General features: G+C 32.5%; 1 protein-coding gene and 1 long non-coding RNA gene across 2 annotated transcripts in view; one reads left to right on the top strand and one right to left on the bottom strand.

The window, feature by feature from the left end:
• Positions 1 to 4,145: 4,145 nt before the first annotated feature.
• Positions 4,146 to 6,178, top strand: LOC146999310 (uncharacterized). Its single transcript, XR_015042549.1, has 2 exons — positions 4,146 to 4,398; positions 5,254 to 6,178. It is a non-coding gene; the product is annotated as an uncharacterized LOC146999310 (long non-coding RNA).
• A 1,722-nt stretch (positions 6,179 to 7,900) lies between these two features.
• The window catches only part of LOC146999308 (uncharacterized), a 31,385-nt gene continuing 20,143 nt past the window's right edge, over positions 7,901 to 19,142 (bottom strand). Inside the window, exon 2 of the mRNA XM_085821744.1 lies at positions 7,901 to 9,366. Within this exon, the coding sequence (XP_085677870.1) occupies positions 7,920 to 8,258 (339 nt within the window). The 5' untranslated portion in view covers positions 8,259 to 9,366 and the 3' untranslated portion in view covers positions 7,901 to 7,919. The remainder of the gene's footprint in view (positions 9,367 to 19,142) is intronic.

Here is a 19,142-nt window from a genome sequence, read left to right as displayed (position 1 = left end):
TTATACTATACAATCTCTGTGATAAATAAAATCTGGGTCTGAAAGTAGATATCCCCAAACTAAAGTTTTTACACATAAAAAAACAGTGCTATTCAATTTGTTCTCGAAAGACTTCAGTTATGCGAAAAGTAAAAATAGCATTCTTAGTAGAAACACAAGAACCAAAATAATAATACCAAAATAAACTGGAATACTTCAATAATACCAAGTAATTACAATAATACCAAGTAATTACAATAATACCAAGTAATTACAATAAAACCAAGAATAAAAACGATACACATTATATAAGCTTTATAAATGACATTTAACACCATAATAGCAGAATTACTGCACAGAAAAAATATTTGATTACTTTTGAATTGCTTTTGTAACCAAAAACATTAACAACGAATAAAAACATTGCAAACTGTATTTTTTTGGTTTACTCTATAAAAATAAACTCGTACTCAAAACCAATACTGAAGAACAGTTTTGACTTACAGGAACACAATTAATATTTGATTCAATCGATTCTGAAATATTAAGTCAAGATATGGGCTCCTTGGGACTTCGGCGATTTCCGGATATTAGATCATCAGTTTAAATCTAGTAAGATTGCATTAAAAATATGAAATTGTGATTTATGAAATAATGAAGCATTTATGATTAAAATTATATAAAAAAGCTGAATATTTATTTTCTGACTTTATTAAACATTTCTTTCAATGTAAGTTGTTCAAGTTGCTTCCTTTTTTGTGCTAATACTTTTTCTTCAATTCTATTGACAGACTTAATTTCTCGTTCAGTTACAAAGTTTTACTGTTCAAGTTCTGTAGTAGTTGCTGTGTCGAGAATTTCGACTAACTCCCCAATCGAATTTTTTTCTTTTTTAATAACCTCCTTGTCACATTCTTCACTATCATTAGCAGTATTTTCTGGATTGAGAACCGTACTACAGATTTCGTCGGCCGTTAACTGGCTGATTGATGATTAGATAGAGCATTGTCATCGCAATGAAAAACTTCTATTACATTATCTTCACTTATTACCGCAGCTCCACATTTTTTGTCTGACGTATACAAATCCAGATTTCGTGATTTAGATATTCTAGACTTTAATAGAACTCTACCTGCAAAATTTTTGCACTTGAAAAATAATGCAAGCAGATGTGCTACCATGTTTGGTAGTACTTATATGAATAAATCACAATTAAGAAATATACTAACACATCAACACTTGCAATGTGTTTTAAGAATATCAACAACTAACCTTCAACCAAACATATAAAAATTGTTGATAAAATTCAGTCTCAACCATCATACTAATGTATTTAACTATGGCTAACTTGTACACATTTTTATTAAAATATTTGTATACAAGTATTAAATTATCATGCACAAGCATAAACTGTATTTCGCCCCTCAAGCTGAACTGGGTGTTTTGGCCCCAGTAGCACATGCAAGAGAAAAGGGAAGCGCCCTCCCTTTTTGCTTACATACATAACGGTCTCCAAATCAATTTAAATTTTATATGGTACATGCAAATTAAGCTACAAATTGCATTAAGTTGTCATATGTTGATAAACATTCTGTGAAAGCAAAATATAATAAATAATGACTCGCCAAGTTCCCGTCATCAACGATGTTTCTATGTAGAATGTTTCGGTTAGAGATGTATGCTAAGCAGATATGCAGCTACGGAGCTAAATGTTACAATAATTGTTTCTTCAATAATGAGGTATTTGATTTAGTGCAAAAAGAAATTAAAAATCGGGATTCTCCACGTTTTCTTACAGGGGAAAATATCAAATGTGCATGCGTAAAGTATGAAAAAAAAAGTTTGTTGGTGGCTTTAAGATCTAGATTTTAGATCATTCCAGATTCAGAATTCAAACAACAAAAATCAGCGTTAATTTACAAAATTTTCACAGGACTAGTTTCGATGGTTTTACCGAACCATCATCTTCAGCTGCAAAACCGCAAATGGTTTGCAGCTGAAGGTTTTGCGGTTTTGCAGCTGAAGATGATGGTTCGGTAAAACCATCGAAACTAGTCCTGTGAAAATTTTGTAAATTAACGCTGATTTTTGTTGTTTGAATTCTGAATTAGTATTTATTCGGCGTGTTATTGTGTCTTAATCATTCCAGATATTGGACATCTGGATCTCGGAATTTGTACTGCAATAAAATTCTTAAATAACAGTTAAAAAATAAGCAAAGAAAATCTTAAGGTTCACCAATCCAACCAGACTCTACAATGTCATGAGGAAGAATGAACCTGTTCGAATATCAAACTCGATCCCTGTCACTTAAGCCCACTTCCACCATCTTTCTACCACACCCGCTCTTTTCAGTGGACTGTACCGTCACCATCGAGATAGATAAGGCCTGCGCTCTGACACGAAACTGGCTTGTGACGTCACGGTTAAGGGACCCTCAGCAAACTTTTTGTTGGCTTTTATAAGTTGTAATTTTTTATTCATTATGTTTTAAGAATTGAATTTATATTTACTTTTGACACCTGAAGCATCATCCCTTGCAATGATTACTAATACTAGTAATATAAAAATTGTCAGCAAAATTTATGATTATTTATTTTAATTGGAACCTAATTTTATATGAAATAACTGTCCTAAGGGGTTAAAAGCATAACACTTATTTCATTACATAGTATGTAGAATATCAAATGCAGAGTAAATTTGATTCTTGACAGAGTACTGTGTTCTTAAATTTAAATATCAATGTTTTTTGCAAATAATTAAATATCATTTTATCATGATGAAACTTAAATGCATATGTTTAGCTAACATAGCTTCTGTTCACTTTTATATATGTTATTATCATGCAATCAGTTTGTTTAAAATTTGTTATGCAATATAAACCTTTCTGAGAATGATAGAAAAGTTTCTAAAGTAATGTATGTAAGATTCATATTAAGGTAATTAAATTGCGAGACTGCAAAATGAAATTTTAAAAATGTACAGTTATTGACGAAGCAGTAGTAATTTAATTCATATGTAGACATACTTGTTTTCATTGTATTTCAACTCAATGCAATTTTAAAAACATTTTTTTTTAATTATCTTTTAAATTACAATTTTTAATTTGAGTACGTGGCCCCACCAAAAGCTATGTAAGTTAAGTTAAAAAAAATTGCTTACATTATACAGAAAAGTTTTGAACATGATGTTAGGATTTATATTTTCTTTTCATGTGGATATTAATAGAAAAAATATTTTCAGAACAGAGGTAACGCTTATAGTTAAATAGGTATGATGTAAATATTTGCAAGAAATTTCAGTTTCTAAAAGTTTTTTTAAGTATTTATTTCGTATATTTTTAAAATATTTTCAAAAAAATTGTGTATAACTTTATTTAAAAAACTTTTTTCCTGTCTTATTTCGAATTTTAATATTGATAGTATAGCTATGTAATAAACATTATCTCAATTTAACTACATATTCTGTCGAATAATTATGTAGCATTAAGAGGAAAACATTAACTGTAATACAGATTAACATACAATATGTAAGTAATAAATAATTTTAAAACTAGACTATTTAGTAATTTATTACATTCAGAAAAATTTTCTGACTGATATAAGGCATTTAAATGTTAGTCTAAATATTAAGTAGTCTCTTGCATTCGTTTGATGTTTTATAATCCTGCTACATTAATATGATAGATATAAAAAATATGCAATAATTATAGAATGAGAGATAACATGTGTTCCCACTGGCAAACATTTTGTTAAAGTAGTGGGTGAAACAAAAAAATTTGATGCGGTGATGAGAATCAACGAGAGACACAAAGACAGCGCAGAAAAATCAAAGTAAAAATTTTAGCTACTTGAATTTTAAAACCAATTTTTCTTCAAAGAAATGATTTGCTTTTAAAAGCACCACACCATTCTCAAATAATTTTGTTTTGAAAATAAATACCAACAAAAGAAAGTGAAAATATTTCATATTCGTATATACTTTGTAAAACATTAAATTGCCGCTTGTAATTTTGTTTTAGACTGATTTTATAGTATGAGATACCAATTTCATAGAATAGGTTTAGAAAAACGGGTGTTTAGCGAGGAAGCTAAACTGCGCGAAGACCGGTCCCCTAGCAGTGACGTAGTAACTCAGCGCGCAGGCCTTATCTAAGGCTCCTATAAACCAGGCTGAATCATCAGGCATTCGCGCTCCCAAGTGGGAGATTTAATGGCGGCTGAGTGGTTAAGGTGCAACAATTTTTTGTGTTTTTTTTTGTGTAAAATGGGCGGATGTACAGCTATTAATTGTTCAAATCATTCACGGAAAGGTCATACATTGGTAAAATTTCCTAAAAATGAAGAAAGAAGAAAAATATGGGTAAATAATTGCCGAAGAGACAATTGGAAACCTGGTCCAGGCGCTGAACTTTGCTTAGTAAGTATAATGTTAATTACGCCTTCATTTAGAGTTTATATCTTCTCTGTTTATAATGTGCAAGTAAAGTGAAATTCTTGTGTACAATAACCTGAGTATCTGCTAATTTCTGTAATAATAGCTATAATTAAATTAGTCTAGGGTTAACGTACCCGTCGCCAAACATCGCCAATGTAGGTGTTTTGAATATGGAAAAGAAATTTCTCTTCTAATATAAAGCGCGGATTTTGTTTTCCTGTGCTAATTGTGGAATTTATACTAATGTAACATGAAAATCATTAGCATATTGAAATTTATTAAAAAATAAATAATAATTTGGAAAGTCAAGATAAAATCTGAATGTTTGCTAAAGATATATGTAACATTATACTATAGTTGCAATATCGTTGGAATGATATATAATTTTTTTTTTATTTTATAATCACTATTGTTAAAAAGTTAGATGAGTTGTTTATGCACGGTGCCCACTACTGTTTCTTGGTTAAAATAACTTCCAGAATTTTGACATTGACATCTGAAGTCAATAGAATAAATTGAATAGTGTGAGACAAAATATATATAATCTGACTTCAATAATTGCAAGGATTGTGCAAGTTTATTTATAATCACAGTATTATACAATTTGGCAATGGAGTAAAGATTTAGAAATGAATGCAAAAATTCAAATTAGTATTTTCTTGTTTCTAATTATAGAAATATAGTCTATTTTCCAGTATAAAAGTTTTACTTAAAAGTATGGGAAAGCAGATTTGTTTCATGCATGATCTTTATAATACTGGTATGAAATGAATGAATTTTAATCTGTAAACAATTTTTTGTTAATATTGAAATGCGTTTCTTTGGGTACATTTTTAGGCACTTGTGGATCATGTCAGACAACATGCAATAGAAAAAAGATGTCCGTGTGCATAAATTTTCCCATTGTGTTACTTCATTTTATCTAAATTTCAAGGATAATTCTTTTCATTTTTATATGGCATGTTATCAGTATAAAGGCTAGTGAAAATAAATTGGTATGTGTATCTGTTTTTGAAGTGTAATGCTTAAATAAAAAGATGGTGTGTGTTTCTTCATTTAAACAAAATTTCAAGGATAGTATTTTTCAGTGTTGTACGGTTTGTTATTTTTCAATGTAAAGTGTAACAAGGGGAAAAAAAACTGGTATGGTATATCTGTTTTTTAAGCATGATAATTTTATTTATTTCTTTAGTGATGCATATATATAGAGAGAAGGTGTTTGGTCCAACTGAAGTTATAATAAATCTAATTTTACTAGATCTCTCCCTCCCCTCAGGTGTAGAAAATTTTCAAGTGCAGAAAGTTTATTTGCAGAATTAATTCATTTCTGATAAACTTATTATCATTAATTTTTTATATAACATGTTATTAAGTTACACATTTGACTACTGTGTAATAAAATTGTATTTAGGGCAAAAAATTAACTATAATTTTGCATCTGGTGACTAATATCATATGCTTCTAAGAATATTACTTTAACTTTTTCCATAATTTTTGTATTTCAGGAACATGAAACTGTTATTTTGATATACTTAAATAATAAAAGTGTGTATCTGAATCAATTAATGGATACAAATATTTTACAGTTATTTTTAGAAGATATTTGCCATATCGCTTCTAATAATTCATAAAGTATGTTAAAATATAGGTAAATAATTTGGTGCAGAATTCAAATTTAGGGTTTAAAATATAGTGAATCATAAAACTAAATGATTTTTATTGTCATGATTTGCCTGGGCTTAAGAATGTACTTTTCGCCCGGTGGAAATTGTCATCAAACTGTCCTGAACAGGCTTTTTGTTGATAATAACTTCCAGGCTTATCAGTACCTCCTTTTGAGTGGAGGGTATGCAAATATAGTACCCAATTTAAATTACATTGTGATTGTAATAATATTGTGGTATGAAATAAGTGATTATAATTACAATTTAGGTAATTGCATTGTAATTATATTACATTGTATCTGTGAACTCTTAATTTCATTACTTTATGCAATTATGTTGTAAGTGCATAATCTAATTGCAATAATATAATCTATTCGCAATTACAAAATAATTATAAATGCAGTTACATCTTAAATAGAGGCCATTTTAATACTTTTAAATTTTTGCAAGATAACTTCCCATTAAGGTTCATTTGGAGGAAACTATGCAAATATTAAAAAAGAAGTTATGCTAAATTTACATATTTTGTACAGTACTTTCTTGTTATAATGCTGTTCAATATATCTTCAATACTTTTGTAAATTTAACGACATTCTTTGCAATCACTGTGGTGCTTTAAAAAGAAGTTTCTTAGTTATGCTTTCTAATAAGAATGGGTTTAAAATTAAGTATTATGTATAATAACTAGCAGTTAAAAAAACTTGACTGCATGAAAATGCTGTTGCTGTGTAAAATAAAAAATAAGCTTTCTTTTATGCTTTGAAATGAATTACATGTGGTTAAGTCGTCCTTTTACAATTTAGGAAGGTGGTTAACACACATTCTTAAATTGGACAGGTTTTATCTAAATTATTAGTATAAAATATATAAACTATGAATTATTTTGTAACATAACTCAAATTACAAAATTCATTCTATATACGTTCAAAGTTATTATCTTTTATGGAATAACTGTTTTTTTAATTTAGGTAAAAACTGGATTTTTAGAAGTATTACAAATACAATGCAACACAAAGGTGATCTGATTGAAGAGGAAGGACTTTTTATTACGGTTTCTAGTTCGTATTTATATTACATTTGATGAAAAGCATCCAAAACACAGAATGCTGTACTTTCTTCTTCTATATTATGTTATGAAATATTTCACACATTTAAAAGAAAGTGTTTCTTCAGAATCTTGCACAATTATTTCCATGTACCTCAGACTTAAATGACAACATATTCTTAAGTTATATTTTTAGTATGAATTTACAGTGTTTTTATGGAAATTTTTGTTAAAATGTCATTAAGATAAATTTATTTGCACACTCTACGCTTTAACTATTTCCCCATTTGACACTATTGAAAGTTTTTATTCATATCTTATTTATTATAGTCTGCTAACGAAACTGAAACATCTAAAGAATAAGTTATTTTGAATATGTTTACAAAATATACGCGAAATTTTTATTTAAGTGAAAACGTCTATATACTATTCGAGAATTAATAAATTATCCGAAAAATTTATATGCGCTGAATACCGCGCGTCTATAAAATAAATCTTTAAAAAAACAGCAGACATTCAGCCAGCGTGTGCGATAAACGCGCCAAAATTGGCAGCGCGTTCACTCCCTCGCCAAGAGAGAAACGTTGGTGATTCAGCCTGGTTTACAGGAGCCTTAGCCTTATCTATCTCGATGGTGACGACTGTACCAGGCAGCAAGCATCAAAAGATCTGGTTGGGATTTGAGACTGCAGTACCACCTTCAAAGAAAATCAGAATAATCTGAATCATATATGATCATTTTGGAAACATTTAAATTACATATTAAAAACACATAAACACTTTTTGAATATATTTTATTTAGCAGAACAATCTCTTCCTAATGAGACATTTTTGTCTACACAAGACACCAGATTATGTGGAGCCTTACGCTTGGAAACAGGCATTACACAAGAAATATAGTCCCTCAGAGCAACATCAACTTTTTTCATTCCTGGAGGCTTCCCAGCTTCCTTCTTTCGCTTCCCAGTAAAAAGAGTTACTCTGCGTCCAATTGCAGTTGGCTGAACAGGTATTTGAGTACCTTTCCTTTTAGGATTTAAAACAGATTTCGGGCCTGAATATTTGGCAAAATTGTGCATTGCAGCAACTAAACCTGTTTCTGTTTTTGCATACTTTTTATAATTTGCGGCCATTTTTTTAACTGCACGTATAAATATTTCTGGGTTTTTTTCTCTGTCTTCTTTAATTTTTATTAAATATATCTATAATTATTAAAAATTCTTCTTCATCATTTAATTCATCATCAGATTGGTTATTTTAAGTAAATGGTGCACTAAAGTTAAGCATATCTGGTATTGATGACGTACCTGCATCAATAGAGGAGTGAGATTTTATCGACTCTAAAGAATTTGGATTAGACGTTAACGGCTTCAAGAAGCTTTCAGATGGAAGTGGATTTTCTGTAGCAATTTCGTACATAAGTGATCGGCTCATTTCTGAATACACGAAAGCATTGCTGATATTGCTTTCTTTTGCTACTGCAGCTATATACTGCCCAGTAGCTCCAATATAGCATGTACAGTATGAAGATTGTGCATCAACAAAATATGTTTGTCCACTTCTTTCCACCAAAAAATGCTGCTCTTTTGAATCAAATGATATATTATAACTGTCATTTGAATCATCAGTGGCAATAAATTTCTTCAGTAGGCTTTTAGTATATCTGCCATAGCTGAAATCCAAATACCCGCGATGTAGATAATTTGCATAGCCTGTTACGATGAAGTCGACTAATTGAATTACAGAATACGCTTTTACTCGGTTCATACGCTTTTACTCGGTTTAAAGTGTTCTTCAACACTCTGAAAACAACTTCTATGTAATTATTAGTGTTATTACCTCGTATTGGCAAGCCATTTCTGAAGCAGCTTGCCTAAAAAGTTTTTTTACCCAGTAAGGTGGAAAAATATGTTTGTAATTTTTTTGATTTTTGAAATATATCTATTTTTTCTACAATTGATATTTTTTGTTCAAATTCAGTTTCTGTTTTGACATACATTGCATCTTTAAAACGAAAGAAAATTTCCTGGAGGTTACACGCAGGTATTTCATTTTTAACATTGTACAGCCAGCTCCCCATTGCCTTCAATACATGGAACTCACACAATAAGTACGTTGCATTTCGCCAGACGCTGCTCAATGCATTTTTTTCTTTCAAATCCCCATCCGTCATAAAAACTTTAGGTCCAGAAATTGTTACAGCTGCGTTGACAGGCAAACAGCTGTGTAGAAGTTGTACACCTACAATGAGATATATATTTAAAGGAGAATGAACTACATCTGCATCCAAAATTTGCTTTGCATGCAGAAAAACAATGATATTCCAAAAAATAGTAAAACATTTGATTATTTTTCATGCAATGAACAAAAACAAATTTGTTACTATTATACAATTCAATTTGATCAATCTCTTTCTCATAGAATAAACAAAGGCATAATTACATACCATACAAAGCTTTGGCAAGCACTCTTCACATAAAATCCATGCAAATTCCTGAAGTTTGTGGGGTTTTTTTAAACACTTTGTTACTGAGTTAGAAACATTTTTTATAGCACTGAAGTATTATTTTAAAGTTCCAAAGGAAAGCTATCAGCCACTTTAGTGTACTGCAGACAAATATTGAGCAGCATTTTTTGCTGAAATAAAGAAACTGCAGAGAAATTTTCAATATTCCAACAGAGGAAAATCTCTGCCTTCTGGAAACCACTGAGAGAATTTGGAATTGTTGCTAGGATGACAAAATATGATCTCAGATGGGGGGGAACTATTTCTTAAAATCAATTTCTATTTAAAACTGTGAAATCGGAATTTGACTCCTAGATAGCTGAATTCGGAGTCCGCAAGCACCAACGGAATATTCATTTTACCAAAGAATAGGAGGGGGGAGGAAAACCTTCTATGAATTGTAGATAAATACAGAAAAAGAAAAACGAGTAATTATTCAATTTACTTTCTCATGCTGCTGTAAAGAGATTTCTAAATAATGTGTAAAAAATATGAAAACAGAAATTTTTTTCAGAAAACGTTTTTTTCTCATAATGTAAAGGACAAATACACAAATTCTTTATTATTTAATAACTGAGATTAATCATTTTTCAAAAGATGCAAACTTAATGCAATCAGCTCATTCAGTCGACAAGAATCAAATTCAAGCAAGAACTGATTTAAATCATTCAAGAACTAACATGCACTTTTTTTTTTCTTTTAAGAAGTCATAAAAACATAATTGGTTTTAAGAAGAAATATTATGGAGAGCAATGTCTGAAACATTTCTTTCTAACGTGAGTTACTTTTGCCATAAAATCTCTAAGGGAACAATAAGATGCTTTTAGTTCAAAGCTGGTACTGTCGAAGTTTGTGCAATGCTGAATCTCTGCAATATTTTTTTTTTTTAACAAAAACAGATCACAGTGTACTTAGGTAGAAGAATAGCACAAACAAATTACAGAAACATTGGTAAAGAATGTGTATTATTTCTTTCATGTACCTCAAAATCCTTACTTAATAATTAAAATTTGTAATTGAAATTGCTAGATTTTTCATATGTTGACAATGTTTGCCAAGTCAAGATAAATATCTATAGTTTGGGAATCTGTTTAAAAGAAGTCGCAAATACCACCAACTTGTGCCTGATAAATAACTTTTAGATTTTCGTTTGTAAAAAAAATCACCAAACCGTGCCAAGGTAAGTTGCATTAATTCATAACTTTCTAGAATGAGCATTAAAATTATCTTTAATTAAATGGTGTGTTCTAGTTCAGTAAAGAAATAATAGATCACTAATACATTTTAAAGTCTTATGTTTAAGAAAAATATTTTTAATGTTCAATAAGTATAATATATACCTTTTAAACAAAAATGCAATAAAACCTCTCTTGATAATCATATAATACAGTTAAACTGCTTTGGCCTGGGACATCCAGTACTTCTGCAATGACTCTGTTTGATTGTAATACTATAAGGAAATAATTATTTGATATGCTTCTCCATTATAGGTTTATTTATTTATTTCTTGTAGAAATATTGCTGCATTCCACTCAAGGAGGTTAGAATATATGGATATGGCGTCTCTGCTATTGCAGTACGAAGAAAGTGAAGCCAGGGGGAAGGAAATAAGCCACGCCACGTGAGGGCAAGGAAACGATTACCTTACTAAGGGAAATGAGGTAAAAGGCCAATGGTTTCAAGTTCTCAGTGTGTTTTCTGATTTTGTATGCGTAGATCTGAAAGGCCTAAAAGGCACTGAATTGTTACAGCGAAATAATGTCTACATTTCCGACTTCATGTCCATATAAAAGAATGTTTTAGAACGTGCATAAACAAGTAGAATAATCGAAACGTGTGTTTCAATGGCCTTCAAGAAAGAGTTTGAGTATTTTCTTTGTGTAAAGTACACGAAGAAACATATATAGTTCTCAGATTTACCTTTTCATAATAATAATAAAAGCGATATTCGTAATTAACTTATATGTGATAGCAAAACGATAAGTAAACAAGGGGAGGGGGAGTGGCTAGCTCTCCATGGAAAAGAAAACAGTTGTCTACTTTAATGTCTGATCATAATTACATTACAGGTCTTTCCTTTTATGTGTTTAACTACATTTTATTTTGTGCTCAAGTAGATATATAATAACAGGATTTGATTTTTAGTCACATTTGTTGTGTGAGTTTTAAAATAACAACGTAAAGTTTACATATTTCTATCATTGTTTATTCAAATTAAGTTTTTTCGAAACATAAGTAATATTTATAACATGAAAAAGTTGAGAATTATATATACTTAGAATAAGTAAATTATAATAGTTGAGTACGTAGTTACTGTTCTGTGTTCACAATACTTTTAATGCTAGCATTCATTAATTACAGGATGCAATTACATAATGTAGAAATTATTGCAATTACATAATGTAGAAATAAAATGAAATGGCGAGAAAAGTAAGGGAAAGAGGACGTGAAGAATCTGCGATCCTTTACGACTACCAGGAACAAAATTGGGTGTGGTTAGAGCACGTCAATCTTTCAAAACCACGACTACTAAGGGCATGCTTCCCCCCTTTTTTTGGCTTCACTTGGACTGCGTGGAGGGCATCTGATTTTTGGGTTTGCCTTCAACCTTCGTGGGTGAAGGACGCTCTTTTTGCTTATGGCATCAGCCCATGATCCGACGCCGGTTTGCGCCGCTATACCGCCGGACAAACCTAGTAGCGACTGGAGTATGGCTAATACTGCTGATCAAGATTCCATGGACACCTCGACCGCATCGGAAACCGAACAACTGGATATAAAACCCGAACTCATCGTTATGCATATAAAGAACCAAATTCACGCACTCGAAGCCAAGATCGAAATGACCAAATCCCTGAAGAAGCAAATGGACGCCGTTCGTGCTGTTTCGGATCCGGACCAGTATACTCCTCTAATGGCAACAAATATACGACAGATGAAATTGGAAATGGAGCACCTTAGGGGTAAGTGCGAACATTTTATGTCATTGTGTTCTAGGACCCCCGTAAATAACCCAAATCATTGTTCACCTGCGGAAAACTTAGATAATTCTAACGCTAATACTTGTAGCATGAATCAAAAAAGAAAACAGCATGACATTTCTGAAAACTCAGATGACTGCAATGAGCAGAATGTAGGATTTGTTAAACCAACCAGAACTAGCAAAAAGACCAAAAAATTTGCCAATTTAAAAGACGCATCAAACTACATTGCCACCAAAAATAGATTTAGCCCCCTGGATAACAATAATGACGGCACTATTTCCCAAAATGACAACAATTCAGAAACACAAAATGATTCTGACACTCAACAAACAATTACACCTCCACAACACAAATCGGTACCCTCAGTCATGGTGAAACCACCAAATAACACAAAATACAACAACTATTTAAAACAGTTAGCGGACCAATCCAAAGCAAAGTTCTTTGGCCGTATCAAAGGCGAATTTCTAAAAATACACCCAAACTCACCCGAAGATCACCGAATACTCACACAATTCCTTAAAGACAAAAACATAGAACACTACATCATAAACGCACGACATCTTAAACCTGTGAAGGTTGTAATCAGAGGACTCCCCATAGACATGGACACGGATGAAATTCATGACATTCTCACAGAACAAGGATTCAAAGTACATAAAATTACTCAGATGACACGAAATCGTACACGACAGCCCATGCCTCTATTTCAAACACAACTCATACCTACACCCAACATTGAAGAAATTTACAACATTACACACATATCCACTATTCATAGTACAAATTGAAAAATATGTTAACAAAACCTCATACCACAATGTCACAACTGCCAGAAATGGCATCACTCATCCGAAAATTGCTTCCTTACACCCCGTTGTGTCAAATGCGCAGGGGATCACAAATCTATTTCATGTCCAATAAAAGGATTCATTGAAAATCCAGTATGTGCCAATTGCCAAAATTCACACCCTGCTTCCTACAGAGGATGCGAAAAATTTCCCAAACCCCGAAACATTAATTCACAAGGCCCCAGAAAACTTTATTCCGAAACTCTAAATCCAAAAACTCAAAAAACACAAGAAAATATACAGTTTGACACATCAACCAATCAGAACACAGCTCCGGATACACACACCCCCAACAGTAACAAAAATTGAACATAATCGCTCAAATAAAACCACAGGACAAATTAACTCCAAAGGAAATCAAAATTTAAACACGTCTGTATTTTTAGAACTTTTTCAAATAATGAAAGAAATTGAATCCATCTTTGGCCAAAGGCAAATCACTAAACTAACAAACTTACTCAAGAAAAACCTCAACAACCTCAGATCAGCACAAACACAAATGGAAAAAATGTACATTTTATTTCTGATAATAGAAGAGCTTAACGAACCCGATCATGAATAATCACACCAGAGATACGAGAATAATTACTTGGAACGCTCAAGGCCTCAACACGAAAATTTCAGAACTAAAAGAATTTATAAATGAGTATAACCCTGATGCACTCCTCATACAGGAACACATCCTTGGTCCAAACTTCACTTTTCACGTTGCAAACTATGGATTACATAGTTATGACAGACCACGCACGAATCGTACAGCTGGAGGTGTCATCATTTTGATTAAGCGCTCCATCACTCATTACCGAATCACAATTCCACAGCTTTTAGCCACCGAGGCAGAAGCTATCACCATCATACCACCCACATAACCATACACTTTAGTCTCTCTCTACGTACCACCATCCTAACCTACTACCGATATCATTGCAGATTTAAGCATGATATTCAAACTCAACAATCGAATCATTGTTGGAGGAGACTTTAACGCCAAACACCGAGCCTGGAACTGCAGTTCTACTAATTTCTTAGGCACCACACTACGAAAATTTGCTAATACAGCCAACCTTCATATTGCAGCCCCACCCACCCCAACACGCTATGGATCTACTTATGCTTCTACCCTCGACTTCTTCATTTTAAAAAATATCCAAGCTCCATCTAAAATTCAAACATTAGATGAGCTTTCCTCGGACCACAACCCAGCCGAAATTGAATTAGACATAAGTTGCCATAGCACACCAGACAGAAGAGCCGTTATCACGAATTGGTCAAATTATACCAAAGCCCTAAACAACACCCAGTACTCTACCCCACAATACATACGAGTGATGAGTTAGACGACTTAGTCAAAAAATTCACTAATGACCTCACCACAGCATACCAGAATAATACCAAAATAATTCCTGTGAAAAACCTCACTTAGAATGCTGACATAAAAGACTTAATAAAAAGAAGAAATCATGCAAGAAAATCCTGGCAAAGAACTAGACACTCAGATGACAAAAAACTTCTAAATAAATTACATCAGGAAGTCAGAGTTCAAACTCGCTTACACACACAAAAACGCTGGGCTAAATATTTAGAAGGGCTTACATCAGATGATTACTCCATTTGGAAAGCCGCTGCTAAATTAAAAAGATGCTACAAAACTATTCCGCCCCTTAAAGGCCAAAAACAGGATCGCATACACAGAAACTGAGAAAGCTCAGTCTCTAGCAGATTACTATGCTACTCAGTTTGTCACAAACAACATTTCTGACCCATACACTGAAAACTTAGTCACAAGTACCATTACCCAATTTTTCTCAAAAACACACGCTAACAACAGCATCGCAGTCAACCCATCGGATGTTCTTGGCTATATTGAAAAATTAAAGACGAAAAAGAGCCCTGGATATGATAACATTACCAACATTATGATTAAAAAAATGGGACTCCTGATGATTTGTCGCCTCATTAAAATCATTCAACTCATCATCGGCTTACGCTACTTTCCTTCATGCTGGAAAACTGCCATTATCTCACCGATCACAAAGCCTGGAAAATCTCCTCATGAACCGGAATCATATCGGCCAATCAGCCTCCTGCCATCATGTAGCAAAATTGCTGAACATATCATCCTCCTGGAAATAAAGAAATTTGCCGAAAACAGAAGAATCATCATCCCTCAGCAATATGGTTTTCGCAGCAAACATTCTACAGTTCATCAATTATTCAGAGTGACTGAATTAATTTCATCTGGATTTCAAAATAAACTCTGCACAGCTTCTATCTTCCTAGACATAACCAAGGCATTCGACCGTGTTTGGCTCGATGGCCTTATCCACAAATTAATCATTCTGGGATTCCCAGAATTCATCATAACAACACTTCGCTCCTATCTAACCGATAGATATTTTATCGTTTGTATCAATCAAACACTCTCCACTAAACGAATTATCCGCGCGGGCACGCCTCAGGGCTCGCTCGTCGCTCCCTTTATATTTAATTTATATATGAACGATATTCCACACATGCATAACACAACACTCGCTATGTACGCGGACGATACAGCGATCCTCGCACAAAATGCATCTCCTAGCTCAGCTATCCAACAGCTACAAACACACATACATGCACTTGAACTCTGGCTCTCTCAATGGAAAATTAAAGTAAACATCAACAAAACTGTTGCTGTCATGTTTTCCAAGAAAAGGAAAATTGAAGGAAATTTAGTGTTCTACAATACTCCCATTCCTTGGGCCAAAGAAGTCAAATACCTAGGCGTTGTACTTGACCAGAGACTCACATGGAAGCCTCACATTAAACACATAATTACAAAGTTTCGAGTCAGTAAAATAATACTTCACCCCCTAATCTCTCGAAACAGCATTTTAGCACTAGACCAAAAACTACTCATTTATAAAGCCATGCTCGTTCCAATAATTACTTATGCCTGCCCAGTTTGGGGCTATGTCTGTAATACTACACTGATAAGACTACAACGACTTCAAAACATCACATTAAGACAAATCACCAACAGCACATATTACATAAGAAATGAAGCCTTACACAGAGAAACAAACACACCGCAACTAGTTGAGATTATGATTAAAATCGCAAAGCGATTCCTTGCAAACATCATTAACGTTAACAATCCTACCATTCCCTCATTACAGTATAACGTTAATGACCAGCGCAACAGAAGAAGGCCAGGTGCCGCGTAATGGCAGACCGCACATTGAGTTGAACAGGCGAATTTCGCTTACTGCGCATGCTTGATGGTGTACCTTTGGCGCGGGAAGAAATATTGGCGACTAAAAGCAACCCTACGCTAGCTCATGCGTGATCTCCATGACTGTCGAGTGATGTGTACAACTGCAATGTTGTGGAACTTTGTTTATTAGTTATTTTAACGTTCATACCGATTGCACTTGCTTATTTTTCTAATACAGTCAAAAGTCGTTAATCCGGACTCGTCGGGACTTCGGCGATTCCGGATTATCGATTTTTCCGGATCATCAGTTTAAATCTCGTAAGATGGCATGCAGAAATTCTAAAATTAAAAATATGAAACCGTAATTTATGAAATAAAGAACTATTATGATCTAAAGGGTATCAAAATTTGCAAAAAGAAAAAGCTTAATATTTATTTGTTTACTTTATTAAACATTTCTTTCAATGTAAGTTGTTTAAGTTTTGCTTCGTTTCATGTGATAATACTTTCTCTTTAATTCTATTAAACAGACATAATTTCTTGTTCAGTTACAAAGTTCCGCTGTTCAAGTCCTATAATTGCTGTGTCTAGAACACCGATTAATTTGTCAATCGAAATTTTTTCGTTTTCAATAACCTCTGTCACTGTCTTCGCTATCGAAAGCGAATTATAATGACGAGGAACTTGTTTTAAATCATATCAAAGACGGAGTATATCGAGATGAAATACTACATTTGGTAAGGAATTATAAGCCAAATAAAATAAAAACATCTGCGCTGAAGATAAGGATAGTGTTGACAGATCAACTTCCAATTCATTACGCGCCCGCCGCGGCGATCCCCCCGCCGAGCAGCTTGAAATTGATAAACAGATTTCGGATTTCAAAACATACTTTCGCTTTAGATCCTTTACGTATTAACAAATATATATCGGAAATTCTATTTGATATAATCGAAAGTTTAAGCTTACTTTTATAAAATTGCTCTTACAGTCTGCAAAAAATAATAAGCCGGATCCAATTCGAAAATTAAGGAACCACGCAATCATCAACATTAACTGAAATAGATAATTAGATAATTTTAGCTTATACGTCCATTATACATAAAACGCGCACGCGAAAACGTATTCTGCACTTGCGCACACTCATATGCGAAGTCGTAAAAGGTCTTACGCGCACGCGTAAACGCCTATGCGCATGTGTCAACGCGGCGCATGCGCAGAAAGTTTTTAGTTTTGAGGTCCGGATTATAGATCATTCCGAATTATGGGTGTCCGAATTAACGACTTTTGACTGTATATGTTTAATTTTAATTTGTCTAACAGTGCATTTAATAATTGTTACCATATATTGTGCTTAATAATTCGTTATTTAGATGTAATTTGTTTACATGTAATTCTCAGTAATGTAAACTGAATTTTCCCGCTTAGTTTGTTAACGTATATTCGCGCTTTTATTTGTTATTTAAAAGAATTAAATAAACAGCATTAAGGAATTGTAAAATTTCTTCAATGTTATTTGCAAACACTTGCTATATTTTTTACGTATGTCCGTGTTTCTTTGCGTATGTACGAATGTAACGTATGGTAAATTCTGAATTGTTTTTATTCCTTAAAAGTGTAACTAATATATCCTGAATTTCAGTCTTTTTCTGAGCGAAAATTCGTACAGTTCCAAAGTGAAGTGCAGAATTTCATAAGTGTAACATCTTACATTTTGAATGCAAACACTGCTTCACATTATTTCGTAATAATTATTTACATCTTCTCCATCTATGCCTGTATCAATTTTTTCATCGGGTTATTTATCAATAATTTCTGGTAGAATTAGAAATATATTATTAGAAAAGGTTTTTCCTGTATCGTCTGCAAGGAACAGAAATTTAAAGCGATGGATTATTGGAATGAATTTTAGCCAGCATTTGAAGTTATTTAGATTTTTCTGTTGCATTAAAAATTATTTAAAAGCTGCATAGAAATATTATTTTGAAATGCAAACATTTTAAGTGCCAAAATTAAAAGTACTTAAAAAGTAGCTATTGTCATTGATGATAGATTAATTGACTTGTCAAGGGAAACAAACCAAGACTTCATTACATAAACAATATATTTTTTATTCTGGGGGGTGAACATTGTTATTAATGGTGATATAATCAAATAAATAACAAAGAATCTGCAAGTGAAACGTATTTTACCATTTCTTTGAATTTAGATATTTTTCCGAATATTCCAAGCATTTAAAAGAAATATATTTTACATATTTTGTAACTGTGAATTTATTCGTAGTTCCGGAAGTTCTGAATATCTGCAGAAACACATATTTCGGTCTATGACTTAGCTGGCTTAGTTAAGTTAAGAAATAAATTTTTCTTTAATATTAACAAATGATTATATATTAATAAGAAATTGGTACATTTGTAATTCCCCCCAAAAATTCTTTAAGAGTGGCAAATACGTACATAAATTTGATTCCTCCCCAGTAT

Source organism: Stegodyphus dumicola, chromosome 1, assembly GCF_044657685.1.
Source record: "Stegodyphus dumicola isolate Sdum_Otavi_A_Nest chromosome 1, ASM4465768v1".
Taxonomy (NCBI): domain Eukaryota; kingdom Metazoa; phylum Arthropoda; class Arachnida; order Araneae; family Eresidae; genus Stegodyphus; species Stegodyphus dumicola.
The sequence above is the reverse complement of the archived record's forward strand: the minus strand, read 5'-3'. Positions and strand labels throughout refer to the sequence as shown.